Raw genomic sequence first — 26,783 nt, 5'->3', positions numbered from 1 at the left:
GTGGGTACTGCAGATTGGAATCAAGATGAGAGAGATGCTGGAAAAGCACAGCAGGTCAGGCAGCATCCGAGGAGCAGGAACATTGAGGTTTTGGGCAAAAGCTGATGAAGGGCTTTTGCCCAAAATATCCACTCTCCTGCTCCTCGAAGGCTGCCTGACCTGCTGTGCTTTTCCAGCATCACTTTCATCTTGAATTTAGCCTCTTCAGTCAGTCCTGCCATTCAATGACATTTTGTTGGGGGTAGGGGTGTTATCGGTGTTCACTGTGTGTGTGTATATATATATATACACACACATATATATTAGATAATCTAATATATATATATAATATATATCTAATCTATATATATTAGATTAGATTAGACTTACAGTGTGGAAACAGGCCCTTCGGCCCAACAAGTCCACACCGACCCGCCGAAGCGCAACCCACCCATACCCCTACATTTACCCCTTTACCTAACACTACGGACAATTCACCTGACCTGCACATCTTTGTGACTGTGGGAGGAAACCAGAGCACCCGGAGGAAACCCACGCAGACACAGGGAGAACGTGCAAACTCCACACAGTCAGTCGCCTGAGGCAGGAATTGAACCCAGGTCCCTAGCGCTGTGAGGCAGCAGTGCTAACCACCGTGCCGCCCACCATTAGTATATGGACTAATTTGTATCTGCTTTGTGAATTTAAACAGATTTATTTGTATCAAGTGGAGTAATAGCATTCCTTGTTCAGGTATAAATCATATATATAAAAAAACAAGAATAGGCCATTCAGCCCCTTGACCTGTGATACAACAAGATCATGGCCGAACTGATGTAGCCTTAACTCCACTTGCCGGTCTATCCCCATAACCCTGGACTCCCTTGGCCAACAATAGATCTCTATCTAACTCAGCCTTGACCTCCATGGGTCAGTGGGGGAAGGGCTTCGAACAACGGGAGAAGGGGCGGGGTTGAAGAGTGAGCAAACATTGATGTAGTCTCACACCACCCCCAACCCCCCAAACCCAACCAACCCAGCGCTTTCCGGGGATCGAGCAGCTGTGAAATAAGCACCTCCCAGTTCCATTAAATGCAGTCAAGACACACTTGGGACGTCTTTCAAAAAATCGTGGGACAATTCTACAATACAAGTTACAGCGGAGAGGGGAAAGGAGGGAGGGGGTCGAGGGAAAGGGTTTGATGAGGGGAAGAGGGAAAGTTATCAGAATCTAACATGCCAAGAATGTCTATAGAATATTGGTAAAGTTCTGTCGAATGTTTTTTTTTCTTTTGATTACAGTAAAATGCACGGAACCCAACATCCTCGCGTTGTAGATTCAAAAATCCTTCTCGTTCCAGTAAATGAAGAAATGGCAAAAGGGACCGCCGAATTCCAGCACAAGGTGAGGGGGAGTGACTGGGTGGTCTCAGGACATGACCCAGTGGAAATGGAGCATTGCAACCCTGGACTATGAGGGAGAGAGAGAGAGAGAGAGAGACAGCTGGTGTTCGGAACTCTGCATTTTGTTCAAAGTCTCGGAGAAACCACTTGCTCTTAGTCAGATCGCTGCAAACTCTCTCACTGGAGTTCAGTCAGGCCATGGGGAGGGATAAAAAAGCCTCCCCACCCCTCCTGGATTCATTTACTGAAACAAATCGCGTTCGGAACTGCCAACTTGGTCCTTTAGTAGCTGTCCTGGACTAGAAGTCACAAGGATGGCCAGGAGTAGGAAAGCAGGCATGTAGGAGCACAGATATCAACACTGATGGACTTCAGGCCCTCAAAAAGCATACAACTTTAAAAAAAAACAAACTCCACGGACAATCCAGTACCAAACTATAACAGTCGCTTACATTTTGAGCCTTTCTGTAGCTCAGTGTTGGAATGGTTATGAATGTCACTGACCATTAATAACTGACACTCTGCATAAACGTGGAATGAGCATTTGTTTGATTTCCACCGAGTGTAATCCCTCTTCAAGGATCACCCCTAACCCCACCCCACACAAACTGCTGCTGCCTCTTCTCTCATTTGTCAACTGTCTTGTGCTAGAGGTGCATTTAGTTCCGGTGGAAGAAACACTCTCCAGAAGGTTTCCGCTTTGAGTTCAAAGCCAATTCTTGTTCCCAAAACAAAAAGCGTTCCTTAAAAGTAAAGCGGCGCAAACTTGACCGATTTTATTTTTTAAAACGGTGCTGAGATGGAGGGTGGTGTGTCTGATGTCCTCCTTCTATCTGTCCATGAGCGGGAGGAGGCTTCAGCTCGGGCCCCGGGAGCTCTCTGGGGTCCTCTCGCTGGCAGGTGAAGCGTTGTATGTGTGAGAGGGAGAATCTCGTTTGCAAGCGGTTGCCCCCCCCAATATAGGTGGAGGGGAGAGGGGAGGGGAGAGGGGAGGGGAGCATGAGTCCTTCCCTCAGCATCAGCTTCCTCCATGGGGTCAGTCTCTCATGAGAAAAAGCAGGCAGAATAGTTCGACAACATCAAACAAAAAGACACACTTACAAGTATTGTCAAAGCAGATATACAATATAGTGGGAGGGGTGGATACTAGACCCTTAGCAGGCTCGCTCCCAGTTGTCGGGGTAATGGGTGGGAGGGGGGCATTCCTGGATTACGAGATGGTCAGTTTGAGGGGGTAGCAGAGGGCACTAGAATTTCCGGAGCGAAGGTGGAGCTTTCTCTGGGGAGTGGGGTCTGACAATGTCTCAGTCCCAGCTTGAAATGGTCAGGCGGAGCTCTCTCTCTCTCTCTCTCTGGCCTTGCTCCGAGAGCTCTCGCAGGGGTCAGACGTCCTCAATAAGCTTGTCCCGTTTCGACCTGCAGCAAACCCAGGACAGCGGAGTGCTCGCTCAACTTCATCCGCCTCTGTGTGGACAGGCTCACGTTCTTGGTGAGGTAGTCAACTGCACCTTGGATAGAGAGAGAGAGAGACCGTCAGCATTGGGGACTGTAACAACTGAGCAACCAGGCCACTCTCCCCCCTTTCACTGGCCTGCCCCTTTATCAACAATGCAAGGCTGATTTCGCAGTTCCAACAGTGACAGCACAGAATAAGGCCATTCGGCCCGCCTCGCCCGTGCCAGCGCAAGAAGGGAAAGGCTACCACTCAACTGGACAGCGTGAGCCACCACGCTGTAGGGAACAGGAGACTTTTCTCACGTTCCCTCTGCCCATCCCATTAAACCTGCAGCCCCCCCCTCCCCCGGTGACCGGCCTCTGCTCTGGGAACCCAGGGTCTTCCCTGGGAGACAGTGAGGAATGTAGATGCTGGAGGTCAGAGGTGAGGATGTGTTGCTGGAAAAGCACAGCCGGTCAGGCAGCATCCTCTCCTGCTCCTTGGATGCTGCGCTTTTCCAACAACACTCTCCAACCAGCTCTTCTCTGTCTACTCTATGCAAACCCCTCATTATTTTGCAAACTACAATAAAACCGCCCCTCGGTCCGCTCTGCTTTAGGGAAAACAACGCTAACCTATCCCCTCTTTTCTCATAACTGCAATTTTCCAACCCTGGGACCATTTCTATAAATCTCCTTTGTTCTCTTCCCAGGATGATTCTCAAACACCTCTGTCCTGCAGGGACCAGAACTGCGCACACAACCCTAGCTGTGGTCTAACTGTGATTTTATACACTTCCGGCATTACATCCCTGCTCTTGTATTCAGGCAAGGAATGAGAATATTCCATATGCCACCTTCACCACTTATTCTGCCACCTTCGGGCACCTGTGGATATCTGCCCCAAAGTCCCTCACTTCCCTTCCCCCTCTCGATATCTCCTTGGTAGAGTGTGTATTCCCTTGTCCTGTTATGCTTCCAAATACATAACCTCACACTTCAGTGGATTGAATTCCATTTGCCTCTTTTTGCAACTAGCCCATTGATGAACAACATCCCCTTCACTGGCTGATTTCTGTCATCTGCAAATTTCCCAATCATGTCTCCCATGTTAAAGCCTAAATCATTAATACATACCACAAACAACAAACCGAGACTTCTGGATCACCACTGAAAACTGCTTTCCCCATTCACAAAAAGTATCCATGGGCCATTCCTCTTTCATTCCTTTTTCACTGAAGTAACTTGGACCCTCCTTACCACATTTCCCTATATCCCAAGAACTATAACTGGTTCGAACACAGCAGGTTAGGCAGCATCCAAGGAACAGGAAATTCGACGTTTCGGGCATAAGCCCTTCGTCATTCCTGATGAAGGGCTTATGCCTGAAACGTCGGATTTCCTGTTCCTTGGATGCTGCCTAATCTGCTGCGCTTTAACCAGCAACACATTTTCAGCTCTGATCTCCAGCATCTGCAGACCTCATTTTTTACCCTATAATTGGTTCGGGCCAGTTAGCTACATGGGACCTTGTAACATGCCTTACTGAAATCCATGTGGACAACATCCCTCAAAAATCCTCCCTGTCACTTGTTAAAAAACAATAAATTAGGTTAGTAAGACACAACTTTCCTTAGATGAAAGCTTGCTATCCTCAATTAAGCCAAGGAACCATTAATTCTCTCTCAACATTGATTCTAGTAATTTGCCCACTGCCAAGATCAGACCGAGCAGACGATAATTATTTGGCCTATTCCACACACCCCCCACACTTTAAAGTATCCCAAGGCATTTCACTGGGGCATAATTCAGACAAACATTGACACTAAGACATTTCAGGGGATCGTAGAAATGGGTGCAATTATTTGATCAAAATAATTGGTTTGGTCATATGTGATACAATAGAGAGAGAAGCAGATAAAGCAGCAGAGGACATTGAGGGAGAAAGAGGGGTGAAGATTTTAAGAGGCTGAGGGAGACAGAGGAATGAAGCTAAATGGAGGGAGATAGAAGAATGGAGGGAGATGGAGGTGCAGAGAAGTAGAGGGGTAGACAGGGTGGAGGGGCTGAGGGGATAGAGGGGCATGGGGTTGGAGGGGTGGAGGAAGGTAAACAGGCAGGAGGGGTGCATAGAAAAAGGAAGTGGAGGAAGGTTGAGGGGCTGAAGAGGTGGAGGGGCATAGAAGGACGGTGAGAGGAAATTCACAACCCAGGGCCTAGGCTGCTGAAAGTATAGTTTAAACAGAAGAGTGAGGATGTCCAAGGGGCTAGAAAAGGAGGAGGAGATTGTGAGGTTAGAGGAGGTTACAGAGATAGAGATAAGTGAGACGAGGAAGAATACAAATCCTATATCTCAGGGCTCCAGAGGCAGAACCAAAGACAACTGTGGATGGTGATGAGGAACAGCAAGTCAGCCTGATCCTCCCCCTTCTCTTCCAGGCCACTGAGACTGAAGATGAAAGCCCATATCTACAATCAGCTGAAATGAGTGAGTTTGGCATGAGCCAGAATATCAAACCAGACCATGTTGGGCTATTACACATGGATCTATTGGGGGAGGAGGGGAAATAACATACTAAAGAGCACTAAGGTACCCTGAAGGCCCAGGGCATTCAAATTGTGAACCCAAGACAGTGAGCACTCATCAGCAATGAATTTTAATCTAAAACAAAAATACAAACATCAAACAAGTATTTTTCTCTCAACCTCCACTACATTCAAAAGGTTAAGTCTTGGGCCTGGAATTTAGATTTGTGTTAAGTTCAGGATTATGAGAAGCTTCACGGCCTAGACTTCAGGCTTCAGGTGCAGTGACACAGTCCTGTATTTGGAAGTGCTCTTTTGATTCACGTAGGATAATCTTTGCTTTCTGTTCATTACTTCTGCATTTACTCTGCCAATAACTGTTCTGTGTGAGCTGGCACAGCAGACAATCACTCCTAATAAATAAACAACATTTCAGCGTGAGGCACTCGTCATTTCTCTGCCTAAAGGGGGAAGCGGTGTTCGATGGAAAGCCTTATTACCGAGCTGTCATTTCCATTTAAATTCACTTCATGGTCTAGCACAAAAGGCTTTGATATTCTTTGGCACCAGTGTGGTGATGGGGGTTTGGCTAATTAATACACTGAGCATGCTCAGTGAGTGCACCATGGAGGATGAAGCCACATGGCTCCCAGTAGGCCTAACGAACATTACCCAAGCTCTTAGCACTCGGGCTGGAGGGTGATCTCTTAGCTGGCCAAAATTATTCAAAGGTCAGCTGAGAATTTGTTTTTCAATCTTCTCCACATTATTTGCAGCCTGTATGTTTCCAGGAGGTCTGAGTTCACACTATGGTTATGGTAGCGGGTGGGTGTGTTCAGACCGTGGTTACAGGGGAAATGGGGTCTGAGTTGAGACTGTGGTAATGGGGGCAGGGGGAGAGGAAAGAGTCTGAGTTCAGATTGTAGTTACAGGAGGCGGTCTAGGTTGAAACTGTGGTTACAGAAGGGGGTCTGGGTTCAGATTGTGGTTACAGGAGGGGGTCTGGGTTCAGATTGTGGTTACAGGAGGGGGTCTGGGTTCAGATTGTGGTTACAGGAGGGGGTCTGGGTTCAGATTGTGGTTACAGGAGGGGGTCTGGGTTCAGATTGTGGTTACAGGAGGGGGTCTGGGTTCAGATTGTGGTTACAGGAGGGGGTCTGGGTTCAGATTGTGGTTATGGGAGGGGGTCTGGGTTCAGATTGTGGTTACAGGAGGGGGTCTGGGTTCAGATTGTGGTTCCCGGAGGGGGTCTGGGTTCAGATTGTGGTTCCGGGTAGGTGTCCGGATCCAGCCTGTGGTTATGGAGTGGGGAGGGGGCAGTCTAGGGTCAGACTGTGGTTGGGGGGTGGTGCAGCTTCAGACTGTTGGTACAGGGTGGAGAGCAAGTTCAGACTGTGGCTACTGAGGAGAGCATTGCTGGTGTTCAGTCTGGTGTTTACAGAGAGGGGGAAATGTGAGTTTAGACTGTGGTTACAGGGGTGGGGATTGGGTGAGAGCGGACTGGGTTCACATGGTGGGTCTTCCCTTCCAAACTTCTGCCTTCACTGCCTCAAGAATAAGGCATTCCTGTTACAGGAGATGACAAGGCTAGGGCCGGGAGGAGGGTTGAAGTGATGATATCCTGGGGGTGTGGGATGGAATGATGATATCCTGGGGGTGGGTGGGGGCGGTGAGTGGAGTGATATCCTGGGGCTGGGATGTCAGACAGCAGATCAGAGTTAGAATTCCCATCTCCTGCAATCCACTGCAAGGATCAATTGTTCCACAGTGGATCACGAGTGAGTATTATTGATGCTTAACAGTAGCTGGAAAATTCCAGCGATGCATTATTCCTAGACACAATTCCATAGAGAGTAGCTGCTAAGAACTCTGACTGGAGATCAGACTGATTTAGTACAGGCAGCATCCGAGGAGCAGGAGAATCAACATTTCAGGCAAAAGCCCTTCATCAGGAATGGTTCTGGATTGAAACGTCAATTCTCCTGCTCGTCGGACGCTGCCTGACCTGCTGTGCTTTTCCAGCACCACTCTAATCTAGATTCTAATCTCTAGCATCTGCAGTATCCACTTCCTTGCTGATTTAACAGATTGATCATTATTGGCAAAAGAACTAGCTGTGGTGTGAGGAGTTAGGATATTGGATAATTTGTTATGATGTAGAATGTGCTGTTTGAATGGGTTGCACAAGGAAATTCAACAGTGTCTTTCAAAACCGAATTGGATAAATACTTGGAAAGGACTGATTTGCCGGGCTATGTTGACATTAGCCACAGATTGGAACAAATTGGATATGTCTTTCAAAGTGGCAAAACAGGCAGATGGTAGATGAATAGAAAAGATTTGGAAGGATATGGGCCAAGTACAGGCAGGTGGGGCCAGTTTATTTTGGGATTATGGTCAGCATGGGCTGGTTGGACTGAAGGGTCTGTTGCTGTGCTGTAGGATTGCATGATTATGGAACAAAAGGCCTTATTGTGGTTCTGTTTGCCGAGCTGGGAACTTGTGTTGCAGACGTTTCGTCCCCTGTCTAGGTGACATCCTCAGTGCTTGGGAGCCTCCTGTGAAGCGCTTCTGTGATCTTTCCTCCAGCATTTGTAGTGGTTTGAATCTGCCGCTTCCGGTTGTCAGTTCCAGCTGTCCGCTGCAGTGGCCGGTATATTGGGTCCAGGTCGATGTGCTTATTGATTGAATCTGTGATGAGTGCCATGTCTCTAGGAATTCCCTGGCTGTCCTTTGTTTGGCTTGTCCTATAATAGTAGTGTTGTCCCAGTCGAATTCATGTTGCTTGTCATCTGTGTGTGTGGCTACTAAGGCTAGCTGATCGTGTCGTTTCGTGGCTAGTTGGTGTTCATGGATGCGGATCGTTAGCTGTCTTCCTGTTTGTCCTATGTCGTGTTTTGTGCAGTCCTTGCATGGGATTTTGTACACTACGTTGGTTTTGCTCATGCTGGGTATCGGGTCCTTTGTCCTGGTGAGTTGTTGTCTGAGAGTGGCTGTTGGTTTGTGCGCTTTTATGAGTCCTAGTGGTCGCAGCAGTCCAGCTGTCAGTTCGGAAATGCTCCTGATGTATGGTAGTGTGGCTAGTCCTTTGGGTTGCGACATGTCCTCGTTCCGTTGTCTTTCCCTTAGGCATCTGTTGATGACATTGTGCGGGTATCCGTTTTTGTCCAAGTCCTAAACTACGAAAGCAACCACCCCGACACACACAACCGAAGTTGCATCAGGACACTATTCAAAAGGGCCACAACACACTGCAGCACACCAGAACTGCAAAAAGAGGAAGAAGAGCACCTATACAAGGTATTCACCAAAAACGGATACCCGCTGGAACTGACAACCGGAAGCGGCAGATTCAAACCACTACAAATGCTGGAGGCAAGATCACAGAAGCGCTTCACAGGAGGCTCCCAAGCACCCGAGCTACAAATCTTCTCACAAACTTTGAACAAAAGGCCTTCTTCCACAGGTTGGGAGTTAGAGTGAGATCAGAGCCAGAGAGCTAGCATATTTGGGTTTGTTCACTGACTAAATGCAGCAAGTCTTCTTCCCAAGAAGGTCTCACCATCTGGCTGAAGGAATAGTTACAGGTGGCACCAAATTCGGAGCCACAGTAATGTAGTGGAAGAGAGAAAGAAATTACAAAGGAATTCAGACAAAATAAGGGAGTGGGGAAAATCTGGACAGCTGGAGTTCAATGTTGGAATAAGGAAGGCTAACTTACAGTCTGAAAAGACAAACCCAAATATTCGATGAAACAGGGAGATTTGTGTGTCCATGTGCACAAACCACTAGCAGCCAGTAGAGGTCTAAAAATTAAAATGCTGTACGGAATATACAGGGAAGGATTTGAGATCTCAATGATACCCAGACTTTGTCAGATACAATCTGCTGTACTGAGATCAGTCTTTAGCCTTCGGAATTAAATATTGGTTTTTGGAGACTTTGCATATTTATTACCAGAATAAAAGGGTTAAACTATGAGGACAGGTTGCACAAGACTGGTTGGTTTTCTCTTATGTTGAGTAGGTTGAAGGATGATCTATTCAAAGCAAGTACAATGAAAAAAAGATTCAACATGTAGACTGGACAGAAATTGTGGTGGAGGATTTGAAATCAGCAATCTTTCACACTAGTGGTAGCAGAAACCTCAAACTGTCATCATCTTAAAAGCCTTGGCAGCTTCATTGAAATTTTCAAGATGGAAATGGATAGATCTTGTTGAGTAAAGTTATTGAAGAAAATGGAGCAGAGGCAGATGAGTGAGGTGTAGGTGCAGATCGACAATTCTGGTCACCCTGCTGTAGGAAGGATGTTACTGAAATGGAAAGGGTGCAAAGATGATGTCCAAGGGTGTTACTGAGACTGGAAAGTTTGTGTCCGAAAGCGAGACTGGATGGGCTGGGACTTCTCTTCTGGAGTGTCGAAGGCTGAGAGGTGACCTTACACAAGTTTACAAAATCATGAGGGACATAGATAAGGTGAATTGCTAACGTCTTTTCCCCTGGGTAGAGGAGTCCGTAACTAGAGAGTGTAGGTTTAGGGTGAGAGGGGAAAGATTTAAAAGGGACTGGAGGGGCAACTTTTTCCACACAGAGGGTGGTGCATTTATGGAAGGAGCTGTCAGAGGATGTGGTAGAGATGGGTACAATTACAACATTTAGAAGATATTTGGACAGGTAGAGGAATAGGAAAGAGTTTAGAGGAATATGCGCTAAATACAGGCAAATGGGACTAGTTCAGTTTGGAAACCTGGTCAGCATGAATACGTTGGACTGAAAGGCCTGTTTCTATGCCTCTATAACCATGAGTTGAATAGTCGAGAGGCTGAAGGGGCTGAATAGACTCCTCTTTCTGCGATTTCTGTGTTCCCTGGGAAGTGACAGGTCTTTGTGAACATTGGTTTGAAGACAAAAAGTGGACCAGCTGTGATGTCCCGACAGTTAAATATCCCTTCCAACAGTCAAGTATGGCTTTTCTGATTGGAGATACTTTAACTGTGTCAGTACTTCTGTTTAGAATAAGATAAACTGTAAAATCCAGTCTGACATGTGAAGACTGAACTGTTAGATGAGGGCCTGTGCCCAAGAAGTATGTAGCCAATAGCCTGAGGGGAAGGGTAGGGAGCTGAATCAGTCTGGAAGTGGTTACTATCCTGAGCACGAGTCTGCATTTCCAATAAATCAAGAGCTTTCCTTCTTGGATGGTCTTACTCTTTGATGGGAACTGGGTGTCAATGGCAAGGGCAGCAATTGTCATCCACCTCCAACTGAGCTGCTTGCAACGGCCATTTCCGAGGGCAGTTCAGAGTCAACCGCATTGCTGTGGGTCTGAAGTTGCATGGAGGACAGACCAGACAAGGATGGCTGATTTATTTCCCTACGGGACATTTGTCAACAGATTGGATTTTACTGCCATCAATGAGAATTGTCATGGTCATCGTTACTGAGTCAGTTCTGTTTTATATCCGGACGTCTGATCACACACATCCAGATGATTTTTTCCCCCCATCACGGTGTTTTTTTTTCCCCTATTAAGCAGCACCAATAGATCACTTGTGTTGCCAATTGAATAATTACAGGCAAAACCCATTCAGGGTAAGGTGTGGGAGAGAGGGAAGGGGCAAAATGAAAATGGAGTTGGAAGTGAAGATAGAGCACTCTAGCCCCTGCAGTGTCCACCTCTTTCAATTCCAGGATTTAAATTTAGATTCCACCAGCTGCTAAAATGGGATTTGAATCAAAGCCCTCAGAGCATTAACTTGGAACTCTGGATTACCTCGACCATGATCTGGGGAGAAACTCTTGACTGTGTGGTAGGCTTTGGTTCAATCTCCAATCTGATGGTGCAGAGCAGAGACGCTTGGGTTGTACATTGATACAGCTTTGAAGGTGGTAAGACCCAATTAATTCTTTAAATTCATTCACGGGATGTGGGCTTTGCTGGCTAGGACAGCATTATTGTCCATCCCTAATTGCCCAGGGAGCAGTTAAGAGTGAAAAAATATTGTCAACCACATTGGGGCGACAGTCTCATGTAGGCCCAGACCAGGTAAAGTCGGCAGATTTCTTTCCATGGATAAGCCAAATACGTTTTCCCAACAGTTCCCGATTCTTCAAAGGGTACAAGGAATCTCGGGGCTTTCTTTCAAACCCTCAAGGATGTTCGGTTCTTTTGAGAAAGCACACAGGGGAACGGTGGAAAAGCTATCAGTTGTGTCAGACGATGCAGAGGCTGGGATCGATCCCTTTACAATCGGATCCGAGCAGCTTTAACACAGGCATTCACAATGCAGCAGCAGCACCTATGAAGAAACTGGTTCCCCCAGATGGGAGCGTTAGTCACCGGCCGGGAACAGACTTTATGGCGCCTGGTTGAAGATTCCGAGGGGGGAGATGTTTTGCCTGGAAGCTCCTCATATCCCGGTTGGCGCTACCTGGAAAACCGGGAGCGGGTTCAATACTGTGTTTCTGAAGGAGAAGGCCGGAAGGAGAAACCAGTTGCAATACTAAGCACAGGCGTGAAAATAATTGGTTGCAATGACTTTCAAAAAGGGGCCGCACAAGTTCGACGGGCCGATTGGCCGCTCCTGCGCTGATGGCTCCATCCTATTTTGTGAAGCTGGGCTGTACTGTACCGCACATAAAGGGTGTGACTGACACCTTACCCCAAGGCACTGGTTATTGCCAGTGTAGGATAGCAGTGTTTATTTGAGATTTATATCAGCTACACATGTCCGTTCACACCCAGAGGCTAGTGTCGGGGGGGGTGGGGGTGGGGGTCAGAGGTTGCTGCCCGCTCTCGGTGAACGGGAAAGCCGCTATTGATCCGGCCAGCTTCCGCACAAGGTTTCAATTTAATGGCAGCAGCTCAAGACATTAGGAGCGGCTGCAGGGAGAGAGGGTGAAACATGCAAGCTGGGGTCGTAAAGGACAGCCCAGTGAGGAGGGAGGGGGAGAGAGGGACAGCCCAGTGAGGAGGGAGGGGGAGAGAGGGACAGCCCAGTGAGGAGGGAGGGGGAGAGAGGGACAGCCCAGTGAGGAGGGAGGGGGAGGAGGAGGAGGGAGGGGGAGGGGGAGGAGGAGGAGGGGAGGAGGAGGAAGAGGGAGGAGAGGAGGAGGAGGAGGGAGGGAGGGAGGGAGGGAGGGAGGGAGAAGGAGGGAGGGAGGGAGGGGGAGGGAGAAGGAGGGAGGGGGGGGGAGGGAGGGGGAGAGGGAGAGGGAGGGGGGGGAGAGGGAGAGGGAGGGGGGGGGAGAGGGAGGGGGAGGGGGGAGGGAGGGGGAGGGAGAGGGAGAGGGAGAGGGAGGGGGAAGGAGGGAGGGGGAGGGAGGGAGGGGGAGAGGGAGGGGGGGGGGAGGGAGGGGGGGGGAGAGGGAGGGGGAGGGGGGAGAGAGAGGGAGGGGGGAGGGGGGAGAGAGAGGGAGGGGGGGGGGGGAGGGAGAGGGAGAGGGAGGGGGAGGGGGAGAGAGGGAGGGGGGAGGGGGAGGGGGAGGGGGGAGGGGGAGGGGGGGGAGGGGGAGGGGGGGGAGGGGGAGGGGGGGAGGGGGAGGGGGAGGGGGGGGAGGGGGAGGGAGGGGGAGGGGGGGGAGGGGGGGGGAGGGGGAGGGGGGGGGAGGGGGGGGGAGGGGGAGGGAGGGGGGGGGGGGGGGGGGGAGGGAGGGGGAGGGGGGGAGGGAGGGGGAGGGAGGGCCCAGTGAGGAGGGAGGGAGGGAGGGAGGGCCCAGTGAGGAGGGCGGGCCCAGTGAGGAGGGAGGGAGGGAGGGCGGGCCCAGTGAGGAGGGAGGGGGGGAAGGAGGGCCCAGTGAGGAGGGAGGGGGGGAAGGAGGGCCCAGTGAGGAGGGAGGGAGGGCCCAGTGAGGAGGGAGGGAGGGAGGGAGGGCCCAGTGAGGAGGGAGGGAGGGAGGGAGGGAGGGCCCAGTGAGGAGGGCGGGCCCAGTGAGGAGGGAGGGAGGGAGGGCGGGCCCAGTGAGGAGGGAGGGAGGGAGGGCGGGCCCAGTGAGGAGGGAGGGAGGGAGGGCGGGCCCAGTGAGGAGGGAGGGAGGGAGGGCGGGCCCAGTGAGGAGGGAGGGAGGGAGGGCGGGCCCAGTGAGGAGGGAGGGAGGGAGGGCGGGCCCAGTGAGGAGGGAGGGCGGGCCCAGTGAGGAGGGAGGGCGGGCCCAGTGAGGAGGGAGGGCGGGCCCAGTGAGGAGGGAGGGAGGGAGGGCGGGCCCAGTGAGGAGGGAGGGAGGGAGGGCGGGCCCAGTGAGGAGGGAGGGAGGGAGGGCGGGCCCAGTGAGGAGGGAGGGAGGGAGGGAGGGCGGGCCCAGTGAGGAGGGAGGGAGGGAGGGAGGGCGGGCCCAGTGAGGAGGGAGGGAGGGAGGGCGGGCCCAGTGAGGAGGGAGGGAGGGAGGGAGGGAGGGAGGGCGGGCCCAGTGAGGAGGGAGGGAGGGAGGGAGGGAGGGAGGGAGGGAGGGAGGGAGGGAGGGCGGGCCCAGTGAGGAGGGAGGGAGGGAGGGCGGGCCCAGTGAGGAGGGAGGGAGGGAGGGCGGGCCCAGTGAGGAGGGAGGGAGGGAGGGCGGGCCCAGTGAGGAGGGAGGGAGGGAGGGCGGGCCCAGTGAGGAGGGAGGGAGGGAGGGCGGGCCCAGTGAGGAGGGAGGGAGGGCCCAGTGGGGAGGGAGGGGGAGGAGTGAGGAGGGAGGGGGAGGAGTGGTGAGGAGGGAGGGGGAGGGAGGGGCAGCCCAGTGAGGATGGAGGGGGAGGAAGGGGGAGCCCAGTGAGGGGGAGGGAGGGGGAGGGGCAGCCCAGTGAGGATGGAGGGGGAGGGAGGGTGAGCCCAGGGAGGGGGGAGGGGTAGGGAGGGGAAGGGAGGGGGAGGGACAGCCCAGTGAGGATGGAGGGGGAGGGAGGGACAGCCCAGTGAGGATGGAGGGGGAGGGAGGGGCAGCCCAGTGAGGATGGAGGGGGAGGGAGGGACAGCCCAGTGAGGATGGAGGGGGAGGGAGGGACAGCCCAGTGAGGATGGAGGGGGAGGGAAGGACAGCCCGGTGAGGAGGGAGGGGGAGGGAGGGGGAGGGGGAGGGGCAGGGGCAGCCCAGTGAGGATGGAGGGGGAGGGAAGGACAGCCCAGTGAGGATGGAGGGGGAGGGAGGGGCAGCCCGGTGAGGAGGGAGGGGGAGGGAGGGGGAGGGGGAGGGGCAGGGGCAGCCCAGTGAGGATGGATGGGGAGGGAAGGACAGCCCAGTGAGGATGGAGGGGGAGGGAAGGACCTCTGAACCCACTCAGTCTAAGGCCTTGTGACCACTAAGACATTATTAGCTGCTGAACATAGAAGCTCTACACATCCATCGGCCAGTGCCTCTCCCGTTCCTGTCTGAGCTATTTTGCAAACTTCCCCACGCAGACAGATCCTCTCTTAGAGAGACCGAGTAAAAACGCGAAAATACCGTGGGCGAGTCAATCTCAGCGTTAAACCTGGGCAGGGCCCGCAGATCCACCCTCTCAGTCTGAGGGGATACAGCGCATCACACACATACCCCACCTTTCACTGTAACACTCTAATACACACCCCTAACTGATACAACACACACCGGTCACCTTAACACTCTGATATAACATCCACCACCACCCACTGTAACAGGGGCATAATACACGCCTCTCACCTCATTACCCTGACATAACACACACACACTCACTGGAATACTTTGATACAATACATACCCCTTACTGTAACACTGATATAATACACATCCCCCACCTTAACACTGATATAACACACACACACACACACAATGTAGCACTTTGATATAACACATGCCCCTTCATTGTAACACTCTGATATAACACACCCTCCCACCCTTCACCATGACATCCTGATATGGCACGTCCCCACCACTCTTCACTGTAACACTCTGATATAACACACATCCCCATAATAAAACACTCTGATACAACACACACCCCTCACTTTAATACTCTGATATAACACACACCCCTCACTATAACACACTCTGATAATAACACACAACCCCTCACCAGAACACTCTGATATAAACACACCCTTCACCTTAACACTCTCTGAAATAACACACACCCCTAAGTGTGACACTCTGATACAAAACCCCACACTCTTCATTGTGACCCTCTGATAATAACACCTCACTCCCTTCACTGTGACACTCTGATATAGCACCTCCCCATCACTCTTCATTGTAACACTCAGATACAACACACATCTCTCACTGCAACACTGTAAAATAACACACAACCCTAACAGTAACACTCTGGTGTAACACACAGCCCTAACAGTAATAGTCTGATATAACACACAGCCCTAACAGTAACACTCTGATATAACACACCCACCCCTCACTGTAAGACTGATGTAATGCAGTCTCATCATATCTTTGTAATATAAGGCACATTTCTCACTAAGTCTCTGATATAACACACATTCCTATCATAAACAATGTGAGAAAACACATATTCCGGTTGCAATGGTCTAACAGACATACCTTACATGCTGATATATCATACACTCTCATTCAAAACTGTGATATAACACAGCCCTCTAACTGAAACACACTGATGTAGCACACGTACATCAGTGTTGCAACTGTCAAATATCCACCTCTCACTGTAACACTGATAATGACAGACTTGCCTCACTGTACTACTGATATAACACACCTACCTTACTGTAACATTATAATAGTACAGACCATCACAGTAATGCTTTGCATGCACCTCTCTCTGTAGCACACATATAAGAGACACTCCTCATTGTAACACACTGATAGTAAAAGACATTTCACTTTAACATTCTGATACAAAGCACAATTCTTACTGTAATATTTATTTAAAGTGTACCCAGATTATAAATACTGATATAACACACTCTCACTCTATCACACTGACATAACACACTTCCTTCGTTATTACACCGATGTAAACACACTAACGCCTTAATAACACACACTCCTCTCGGTGTAATACTTTCCCATAACAAACACCTCTCACTGTTTCAGTCTTTTATAAAGGACAGGCCTCACTGTAAAAACAATATAACACTCTCCACTTCTTGTAACATTCTAATATTGCAGCACTCGCATATTGTCCCTCACTGTTACACTGATATAGCACACACCTTCCCTGTAGCAGTCAAAGGTAAGGAACACTTTTGACTGTAACATTCTGATAATAACATACACCCATCACAGCTACACTGAACTAACATATAGCCCCTCATTGCCCCCTTTAATACAGCTTAATATAAAATACAAACCTCTATAAGACTGATATAAATCACATTCCTAAAGCCACTGCTTTCTGTTACACTAATAATAGCAGACATCCCTCACTATTACATTGATATAGCACATACCCTCATTCTAGCGCACAGTATAAGGCACAGTTCTTACTGTAACACTCAAATATAGACCATTGCTACACTGACCTAACGCATACCTTATGTATGCACCATATGCAGTTTCATATACACATTTCCACTCATTGTAACACTATGATCCAGCGGCCCCAACAATAACATCTTGATATAATATTCAATGTTACTGTATTATTCTGATAAGTGTTTCCACTGTAGCACTGATGTAATATACACCTCTCACTGTAACACTCTGATAAAATACATATTCCTCACTGTAACACATTTATTTGACACATAACCCCGCAGTGTTGCAATGATTTAAAACTAATCTAACAATTTAATATAACATGTCCATCATGTTGATACTGATAGAAAACATGCACCTCTCTATAACACACACATATGTATACTAATATACACCTATTCATATGTTTTAATTATAACCTGTTTACATAATACAGGCCCTGCCACTACAACAAACTGATATACACACCTCATTGTAATGCACTGAGAGACCACACACATAACTGTAACATTCTGATATAAAACAACACTGTCACACTCTGATATAACACACATATGACAGTAATGTTATAATATAACAAACACCCCTCATTGTAACAGACATATAACAAAACACACCCTTCCTTGTAATATTGATATAACTCCCGCCCCATCTTACAGCATCTTCATGAAAGATGTCTCTCCATGTAAGACTCTGATGTAACACAAGCCTCACTATTAGTCTCTGCTATAACACGCACTCTCACTGTTAGAACAGTCTAACACACACCCCTCATTGTAGCATTTCAATATAACATAGATTTCACCATAAACACTGATGGAACAAAGTTAAAAATCACACTACACCAGGTTATAGCCCAACAGGTTTATTTGGAAGTACTAGCTTTTAGAGCACTACTCCACCAGGTGGTTGATCGTAGGACTCAGAATTTATAGCAAAAGTTTACAGTGTGATGCAACTGAAATTATATATTGAAAAATACCTGGATTGTTTGTTGAGTCTTTCATTTTTTAGAATGAGCATGTTGGTTTCAGTTCTTTCATATGTAAATCCCAGAACTGTCTTAAAGTTACATTCTCAAGTGAACTTTAACAATAGGTGCCATGTTGGCCTGGATAAAGCATTGAACATGTGATATGCCCTGTGTGAGGCCATCTGTGCCCCAATGGTCAGACTGATTCTAATTTCAAGAAGGTATTTACAGAATCTTACAAGGATTCATGCAGTTTTTGAGCAAAATAAAATATAACACACACCTAAGTTTATGGGGTGAATGCGCATTTGCAGAATCATATTTTATTTTACTCAGTTACATCACACTATAAGCTTTTGGTATAAATTCTGTGTCCTACAATTTTATACTCTACAACCACCTGATGAAAGAGTAGTGCTTCCAAGTAAACCTGTTGGACTAATACCTGGTATTATATAATTTTTAGCTTTGTACACCCCAGTCCAACACCAGCACCTCCAAATCATGACTGATAGAACACATACCCTTCACAGTAACATTGATATAAAACGCAACCAATTGATATAAAAAGCACACACTGTAACACTGATATAACATACCCATCACTGTATCACTGATATAAACCACAGTCGAATTCTCTATTCCTGAGATGCTGCCTGGCCTGCTGTGCTTTGACCAGCAACACATTTGCAGCTAAACCACAACACTCTCCATTACATCCAAATTTAAAATAATCTATACATTATAAGAAATTGTTTTAGACCATCCTGAGTGTATAAAACACTGATATGATACAGACACACATACCTTGATCTGACATTGAAATAACACGCAGCCCTCGCTGTGACTGCGCGATGTAACACTGAGTTCACGCTGTGACTGCGCAATATAACACACATACCTCACTGTCACTGTGAGTTCTAACAGACATCCCTCACTGTGACTGTGCGAGAAAACACACCTCATTCACTGTGACAGTACGATATAACAAACACCCCTCACTGTGACTGTGTGATCTGATGCACACCCCTCACTGCGACTGTGCGATCTAACACGAATCCCTCACTGTGACTGTGCGATATAACACGCATCTCTCACACTCACTGTGTGATAGAACACGCGTCCCTCACTGTGACTGCGATATAACATACACCTCTCACTGTGACTCTTGTTTTAACGCTCTTCCCTCACTGTACTATGATACAACACACATCTCTCATTGTGACAGTGTGATATAACACACATCCCTCAATGTCCTACGATACAACAGATATCTCTCACTGTGACTGTCATACAACACACATCCCTCACTGTGACTGTGATACAACACACATCCCTCATTGTGACAGTGAGATCTGACACCCGTCCCTCGCTGTGACAGTGCGATACAGCACCCGTCCCTCGCTGTGACAGTGCGATACAGCACCCGTCCCTCGCTGTGACAGTGCGATCTGATACACATCCCTCACTGTGACAGTGCGATCTGACACACATCCCTCACTGTGACTGAGAGATCTGTCACACATCCCTCACTGTGACTGTGAGGTCTAACACACATCCCTCACTGTGACTGTGACGTCGAACACAAATCGCTCACCATAATTGTGAGGTCTAAAACACATCCTTGTGACAGTGTGATCTAACACAAATCCCTCAGTGTGACTGAGAGATCTAACACACATTCCTCACTGTGACTGTGAGGTCTAATACACATCCCTCACCATGATTGTGTGGTCTGACACACATCCCTGACTGTGACTAAGAGATCTGACAGACATCCCTCACTGTGACTGTGATACAATACAGATCCCTCACTGTGACTGACAGATCTAATGCACATCCCTCACCGCGACTGAGAGGTCTAACACACACCCTCACCGTGATTGTGAGATCTGACACACGTCCCTCACTGTGACTGTGAGATCTGACACACGTCCCTCACTGTGACAGTGAGATCTAACACATCCCTCATTGGGACAGTGAGATGTAAAACACATCCCTCACTGTGACTGTGCGATCTGAAACACATCGCTCACTGTGACTGTGATACAACACTGATCTCTCACCGTGACTGGGAGGTCTAACGCACATCCCTCACTGTGACTGTGAGATTTAACGCACATCCTTCACTGTGACAGTGTGATACAACACACATCCCTCACTGTGACAGGGCGATACAACACACATTCCTCACTGTGACAGTGCGATCTATACCAGATCCCTCACTGTGACTGTGTGAGGTCCAACACACATCCCTCACCGTGACTGAGAGATCTAACACAAATCCCTCACCGTAACTGAGAGATCAAACACACATCCCTCACTGTGACTGTGTGAGGTCCAACACACATCCCTCACCGTGACTGAGAGATCTAACACCCATCCCTCACTGTGACTGTGATACAACACCCATCCCTCACTGTGACTGAGTTCTAACACACATCTCTCACTGTGGCTGTGCGATCTAACGCACATCCCTCACTGTGACTGTGAGATTTAACGCACATCCTTCACTGTGACAGTGTGATACAACACACATCCCTCACTGTGACAGGGCGATACAACACACATTCCTTACTGTGACAGTGCGATCTATACCAGATCCCTCACTGTGACTGTGTGAGGTCCAACACACATCCCTCACAGTGACTGAGAGATCTAACACAAATCCCTCACCGTAACTGAGAGATCAAACACACATCCCTCACTGTGACTGTGTGAGGTCCAACACACATCCCTCACCGTGACTGAGAGATCTAACACACATCTCTCACTGTGACTGTGATACAACACCCATCCCTCACTGTGACTGTGATACAACATCCATCCCTCACTGTGACTGAGTTCTAACACACATCTCTCACTGTGACAGTGCGATACAACCTACATCCCTCACTGTGACTGTGAGATCTCACACACATCCCTCACTGTGACTGTGAGATCTCACACACATCCCTCACTGTGACTGTGAGATCTCACACACATCCCTCACTGTGACTGTGAGATCTCACACACATCCCTCACTGTGACTGTGAGATCTCACACACATCCCTCACTGTGACTGTGAGATCTCACACACATCCCTCACTGTGACTGTGAGATCTCACACACATCCCTCACTGTGACTGTGAGATCTCACACACATCCCTCACTGTGACTGTGAGATCTCACACACATCCCTCACTGTGACTGTGAGATCTCACACACGTCCCCTCACGGTGACTGTGAGATCTCACACACGTCCCCTCACGGTGACTGTGAGATCTCACACACGTCCCCTCACTGTGACTTAGAGAGCTAACACACATCCCTTACCGTGACTGTGAGGTCGAACACAAATCCTTGTGACAGTGCGATCTAACACAATTCCCTCACCGTGACTGACAGATCTAACGCACATCCCTCACCGTGACTGTCAGTTCTAACACACATCCCTCACTGTGACTGTGATACAACACCCATCCCTCACCATGACTGTGAGGTCTGACACACATCCCTGACTGTGACTGTGATACAACACACATCCCTCACCGTGATTGAGAGATCTAATGCACATCCCTCAGTGCAACTGAGGGATCTAACATGCATTCCTCACTGTGACTGTGATAAAACACCCATCCTTCACCGTGACTGAGAGGTCTAACACACATCCCACACTGTGACTGTGATACAACACACGTCCCTCACTGTGACAGTGCGACACAACACACACCCATCACTGAGACAGTGCGATCCAACACACACCCCTCACTGTGACTGTGATACAACACACATCCCTCACTGTGGCTGTGCGATCTATCACACATCCCTCACAGTGACTGAGAGATCTAACACACATCCTTGTGACAGTGCAATCTAACACAAATCCCTCACTGTGACAGCGCGATCTGACACACATCCCTCACCGTGACTGAGAGATCTAACGCACATCCCTCAATGTGACTGTGATAGAACATACATCCCTCACTGTGGCTGTGAGATCTAACACACATCCTTGTGACAGTGCGATCTAACACAAATCCCTCACCGTGACTGAGAGATCTAACGCACATCCCTTACTGTGACTGAGAGATCTAACCCACATCTCTCACTGTGACTGTGATAAAACACCCATCCTTCAACGTGACTGTGAGGTCTAACACACATCCCTCACCGTAGCTATGAGATCTAACACACATCCTTGTGACATTGCGATCTAACACACATCCCTCACTGTGACAGTGCGATCTGACACACATCCCTCACTGTGACAGTGCGATCTGACACAGATCCCTCACTGTGACTGAGAGAGCTAACACACATCCCTCACTGTGTCTGAGAGATCTAACGCACATCCCTCACTGTGACTGAGAGATCTAACCTATATCTCTCACTGTGACAGTTCGATACATGTATCCCTCACTGCGATTGAGAGATCTAACACACATCCCTCACTGTGACTGTGATATGACACACATCCTTCACTGTGCCTGTGCGATCTAACACAAATCCCTCACTGTGACTGTGAGATCTGACGCACTTCCCTCACTGTGACAGTGCGATCTAAAACACACCCCTCACTGTGACAGTGCGATCTAACACTCGTCCCTCACTGTGACAGTGCGATCTCTCACACATCCCTCACTGTGACTGTGAGATGTCACACACATCCCTCACTGTGACTGTGATACAACACACATCCCTCACCGTGACTGTGAGGTCTAACACACATCCCTCACCGTAGCTATGAGATCTAACACACATCCTTGTGACATTGCGATCTGACACACATCCCTCACTGTGACTGAGAGAGCTAACACACATCCCTCACTGTGACTGAGAGATCTAACACACATCCCTCACTGTGACTGTGAGGTCCAACCCAGATCCCTCACCGTAACGGTGAGATCTAACACACATCCTTGTGATGGTGCGATCTAACACAATTCCCTCACCGTGACTGACAGATCTAACGCACATCCCTCACTACGACTGAGAGATCTAACACACATCCCTCACTGTGACTGTGAGATCTGACACACATCCTTCACTGTGACTGAGAGATTAGATTAGATTAGATTCCCCACAGTGTGGAAACAGGCCCTTCGGCACATCAAGTCCACACCGACCCGCCGAAGCGCAACCCACCCATACCCCCACACTTACCCTTTACCTAACACTACGGGCAATTTAGCATGGCCAATTCACCTGACCGCACATCTTTGGACTGTGGGAGGAAACCGGAGCACCCGGAGGAAACCCACGCAGACACGGGGAGAATGTGCAAACTCCACACAGTCTGTCGCCTGAGTCGGGAATTGAACCCAGGTCTCAGGCGCTGTGAGGCAGCAGTGCTAACCACTGTGCCACCGTGCTAACGCACATTCCTCACTGTGACTGAGAGATCTAACGCACATCCCTCACTGTGACTGAGGGATCTAACACGCATCCCTCACTGTGACTGAGGGATCTAACACACATTCCTCACTGTGACTGTGATAAAACACCCATCCTTCACCGTGACTGTGAGGTCTAACACACATCCCACACTGTGACTGTGATACAACACACGTCCCTCACTGTGACAGTGCGACACAACACACACCCATCACTGAGACAGTGCGATCCAACACACACCCCTCACTGTGACTGTGATACAACACACATCCCTCACTGTGGCTGTGCGATCTATCACACATCCCTCACAGTGACTGAGAGATCTAACACACATCCTTGTGACAGTGCAATCTAACACAAATCCCTCACTGTGACAGCGCGATCTGACACACATCCCTCACTGTGACTGTGATACAACATACATCCCTCACCGTGACCGAGAGACTAACGCACATCCCTCAATGTGACTGACAGATCTAACGCACATCCCTTACTGTGACTGAGAGATCTAATGCACATCCCTCACTGTGACTGTGATACAACAAACATCCCTCACTGTGGCTGTGCGATCTAACACACATCCCTCACCGTGACTGAGAGATCTAACACACATCCCTCACCGTGACTGAGAGATCTAACATACATTCCTCACTGTGATTTGATAAAACATCCATCCTTCACCGTGACTGTGAGGTCTAACACACATCCCACACTGTGAGTGTGATACAACACACGTCCCTCACTGAGACAGTGTGACACAACACACACACCTCACTGTGACTGTGATTCAACACACGTCCCTCACTGTGACAGTGCGACACAACACACACCCCTCACTGTGACAGTGCGACACAACACACACCCCTCACTGTGACAGTGCGACACAACACACACCCCTCACTGTGACAGTGCGACACAACACACACCCCTCACTGTGACTGTGATACAACACACATCCCTCACTGTGACTGTGCGATCTAACACACATCCCTCACCGTGACTGAGAAATCTAACACACATCCTTGTGACAGTGCGATCTAACACAAATCCTTCACTGTGACAGCGCGATCTGATACACATCCCTCACTGTGACTGTGATACAACATACATCCCTCACCGTGACTGAGAGATCTAAAGCACATCCCTCAGTGTGACTGACAGATCTAACGCACATCCCTTACTGTGACTGAGAGATCTAACACACATCCCTCACTGTGACTGTGAGATCTGACGCACGTCCCTCACTGTGACCGAGAGATCTGACACACATCCCTCACCGTGACCGAGAGATCTGACACACGCAGACACGGGGAGAATGTGCAAACTCCACAAGTCTGTCGCCTGAGTCGGGAATTGAACCCGCGTCTCAGGCGCTGTGAGGCAGCAGTGCTAACCACTGTGCCACCGTGCTAATGCACATCCCTCACTGTGACTGAGAGATCTAACGCACATCCCTCACTGTGACTGAGGGACCTAACACACATCCCTCACTGTGACTGAGGGATCTAACACACATTCCTCACTGTGACTGTGATAAAACACTCATCCTTCACCGTGACTGTGAGGTCTAATACACATCCCACACTGTGACTGTGATACAACACACATCCCTCACTGTGACAGTGCGACACAACACACACCCCTCACTGTGACTGTGATACAACACACACCCCTCACTGTGACTGTGATACAACACACATCCCTCACTGTGGCTGTGCGATCTAACACACATTCCTCACTGTGATGTGATAAAACACCCATCCTTCACCGTGACTGTGAGGTCTAAGACACATCCCACACTGAGTGTGATACAACACACATCCCTCACTGTGACAGTGCGACACAACACACACCCCTCACTGTGACTGTGTGACACAACACACACCCCTCACTGTGACTGTGCGACACAACACACACCCCTCACTGTGACTGTGATACAACATCCATCCCTCACTGTGACTGTGCGATCTAACACACATTCCTCATTGTGACTGTGCGATCTATCCCACATCCCTCACCATGACTGTGAGGTCTGACACACATCCCTCACTGTGACTGTGGTAAAACACACATCCTTCACCGTAACTGTGAGATCTAACACACATCCTTGTGACAGTGCCATCTAACACAAATCCCTCACTGTGACTGATAGATCTAACACACATCCCTCACTGTTACTGTGATACGACACACATCCCTCACCGTGACAGTGCGATACAACACACATCCCTCACTGTGACAGTGCGAGACAACACACATCCCGCACTGTCACAGTGCGAAATAACACACATCCCTCACTGTGACTGTGAGATCTAACACACATCCCTCACTGTGACTGTGAGATCTAACACTCGTCCCTCACTGTGACAGTGCGATCTAACACTCGTCCCTCACTGTGACTGTGAGATCTCACACACATCCCTCACTGTGACTGTGAGGCCTAACCCAGATCCCTCAACGTAACTTTGAGATCTAACACACATCCTTGTCACAGTGCGATTTAACACAAATCCCTCACTGTGACTGAGAGACCTAACGCACATCTCTCACTGTGACAGTTCGATACAACACACACCCCTCACTGTGACAGTGCGAGACAACACACACCCCTCACTGTGACAGTGCGAGACAACACACATCCCTCACTGTGACAGTGCGATATAACACACATCCCTCACTGTGACTGTGAGATCTAACACACACCCCTCACTGTGACTGTGAGATCTGACGCAGATCCCTCACTGTGACAGTGCGATCTAACACTCGTCCCTCACTGTGACAGTGCGATCTAACATTCATCCCTCACTGTGAGAGTGCGATCTAACACACGTCCCTCACTGTGACTGAGAGATCTGACGCAGGTCCCTCACGATGACAGTGCGATCTAACACTCGTCCCTCACTCTGACAGTGCGATCTAACACACGTCCCTCACTGTGACTGTGAGATCTGACATACATCCCTCACTGTGACAGTGTGATCTGACACACATCCCTCACTGTGACTGTGAGATCTGACACACATCCCTCACTGTGACAGTGTGATCTGACACACATCCCTCACTGTGACAGTGCGATACAACACACATCCCTCACTGTGACTGTGATACAACACACATCCCTCACTGTGACTGTGATACAACACACATCCCTCACTGTGACAGCGCCATTTGACGCACATCCCTCACTGTGACAGTGCGATACAACACACACCCCTTACTGTGACAGTGCGATACAACACACGTCCCTCACTGTGACAGTGCGATACAACACACGTCCCTCACTGTGACAGTGCGATACAACACACGTCCCTTACTGTGACTGAGAGATCTAATGCAGGTCCCTCACTGTGACAGTGCGATCTAACACACATCCCTCACTGTGACTGTGAGATCTCTCACACCTCCCTCACTGTGACTGTGAGATCTGACACACGTCCCTCACTGTGACTGTGAGATCTGACACACCTCCCTCACTGTGACTGTGAGATCTGACACACGTCCCTCACTGTGACTGTGAGATCTGACACACCTCCCTCACGGTGACTGTGAGATTTGACACATCCCTTACTGTGACCGAGAGATCTGACACACATCCCTCACCATGACTGTGAGGTCTAACACACATCCCTCACCGTAGCTGTGAGATCTAACAAACATCCTTGTGACAGCGCGATCTAACACACATCCCTCACTGTGACTGTGAGGTC

At 49.2% G+C, this 26,783-nt stretch overlaps 1 protein-coding gene across 6 annotated transcripts in view; it reads right to left on the bottom strand.

The window, feature by feature from the left end:
- Window positions 1-2,728: 2,728 nt before the first annotated feature.
- The window catches only part of LOC132833688 (paired box protein Pax-7), a 214,967-nt gene continuing 190,912 nt past the window's right edge, over window positions 2,729-26,783 (bottom strand). For all 6 annotated transcript variants that reach the window (XM_060852163.1, XM_060852166.1, XM_060852167.1 and 3 more), the window contains one exon: window positions 2,729-2,891. In XM_060852163.1, the coding sequence (XP_060708146.1) occupies window positions 2,776-2,891 (116 nt within the window). In that variant the 3' untranslated portion in view covers window positions 2,729-2,775. The remainder of the gene's footprint in view (window positions 2,892-26,783) is intronic.

This window comes from Hemiscyllium ocellatum, chromosome 37, assembly GCF_020745735.1.
Source record: "Hemiscyllium ocellatum isolate sHemOce1 chromosome 37, sHemOce1.pat.X.cur, whole genome shotgun sequence".
Lineage (NCBI taxonomy): Eukaryota > Metazoa > Chordata > Chondrichthyes > Orectolobiformes > Hemiscylliidae > Hemiscyllium > Hemiscyllium ocellatum.
Note: the sequence above shows the minus strand (reverse complement) of the source record. Positions and strands in the feature narration are given on the sequence as shown.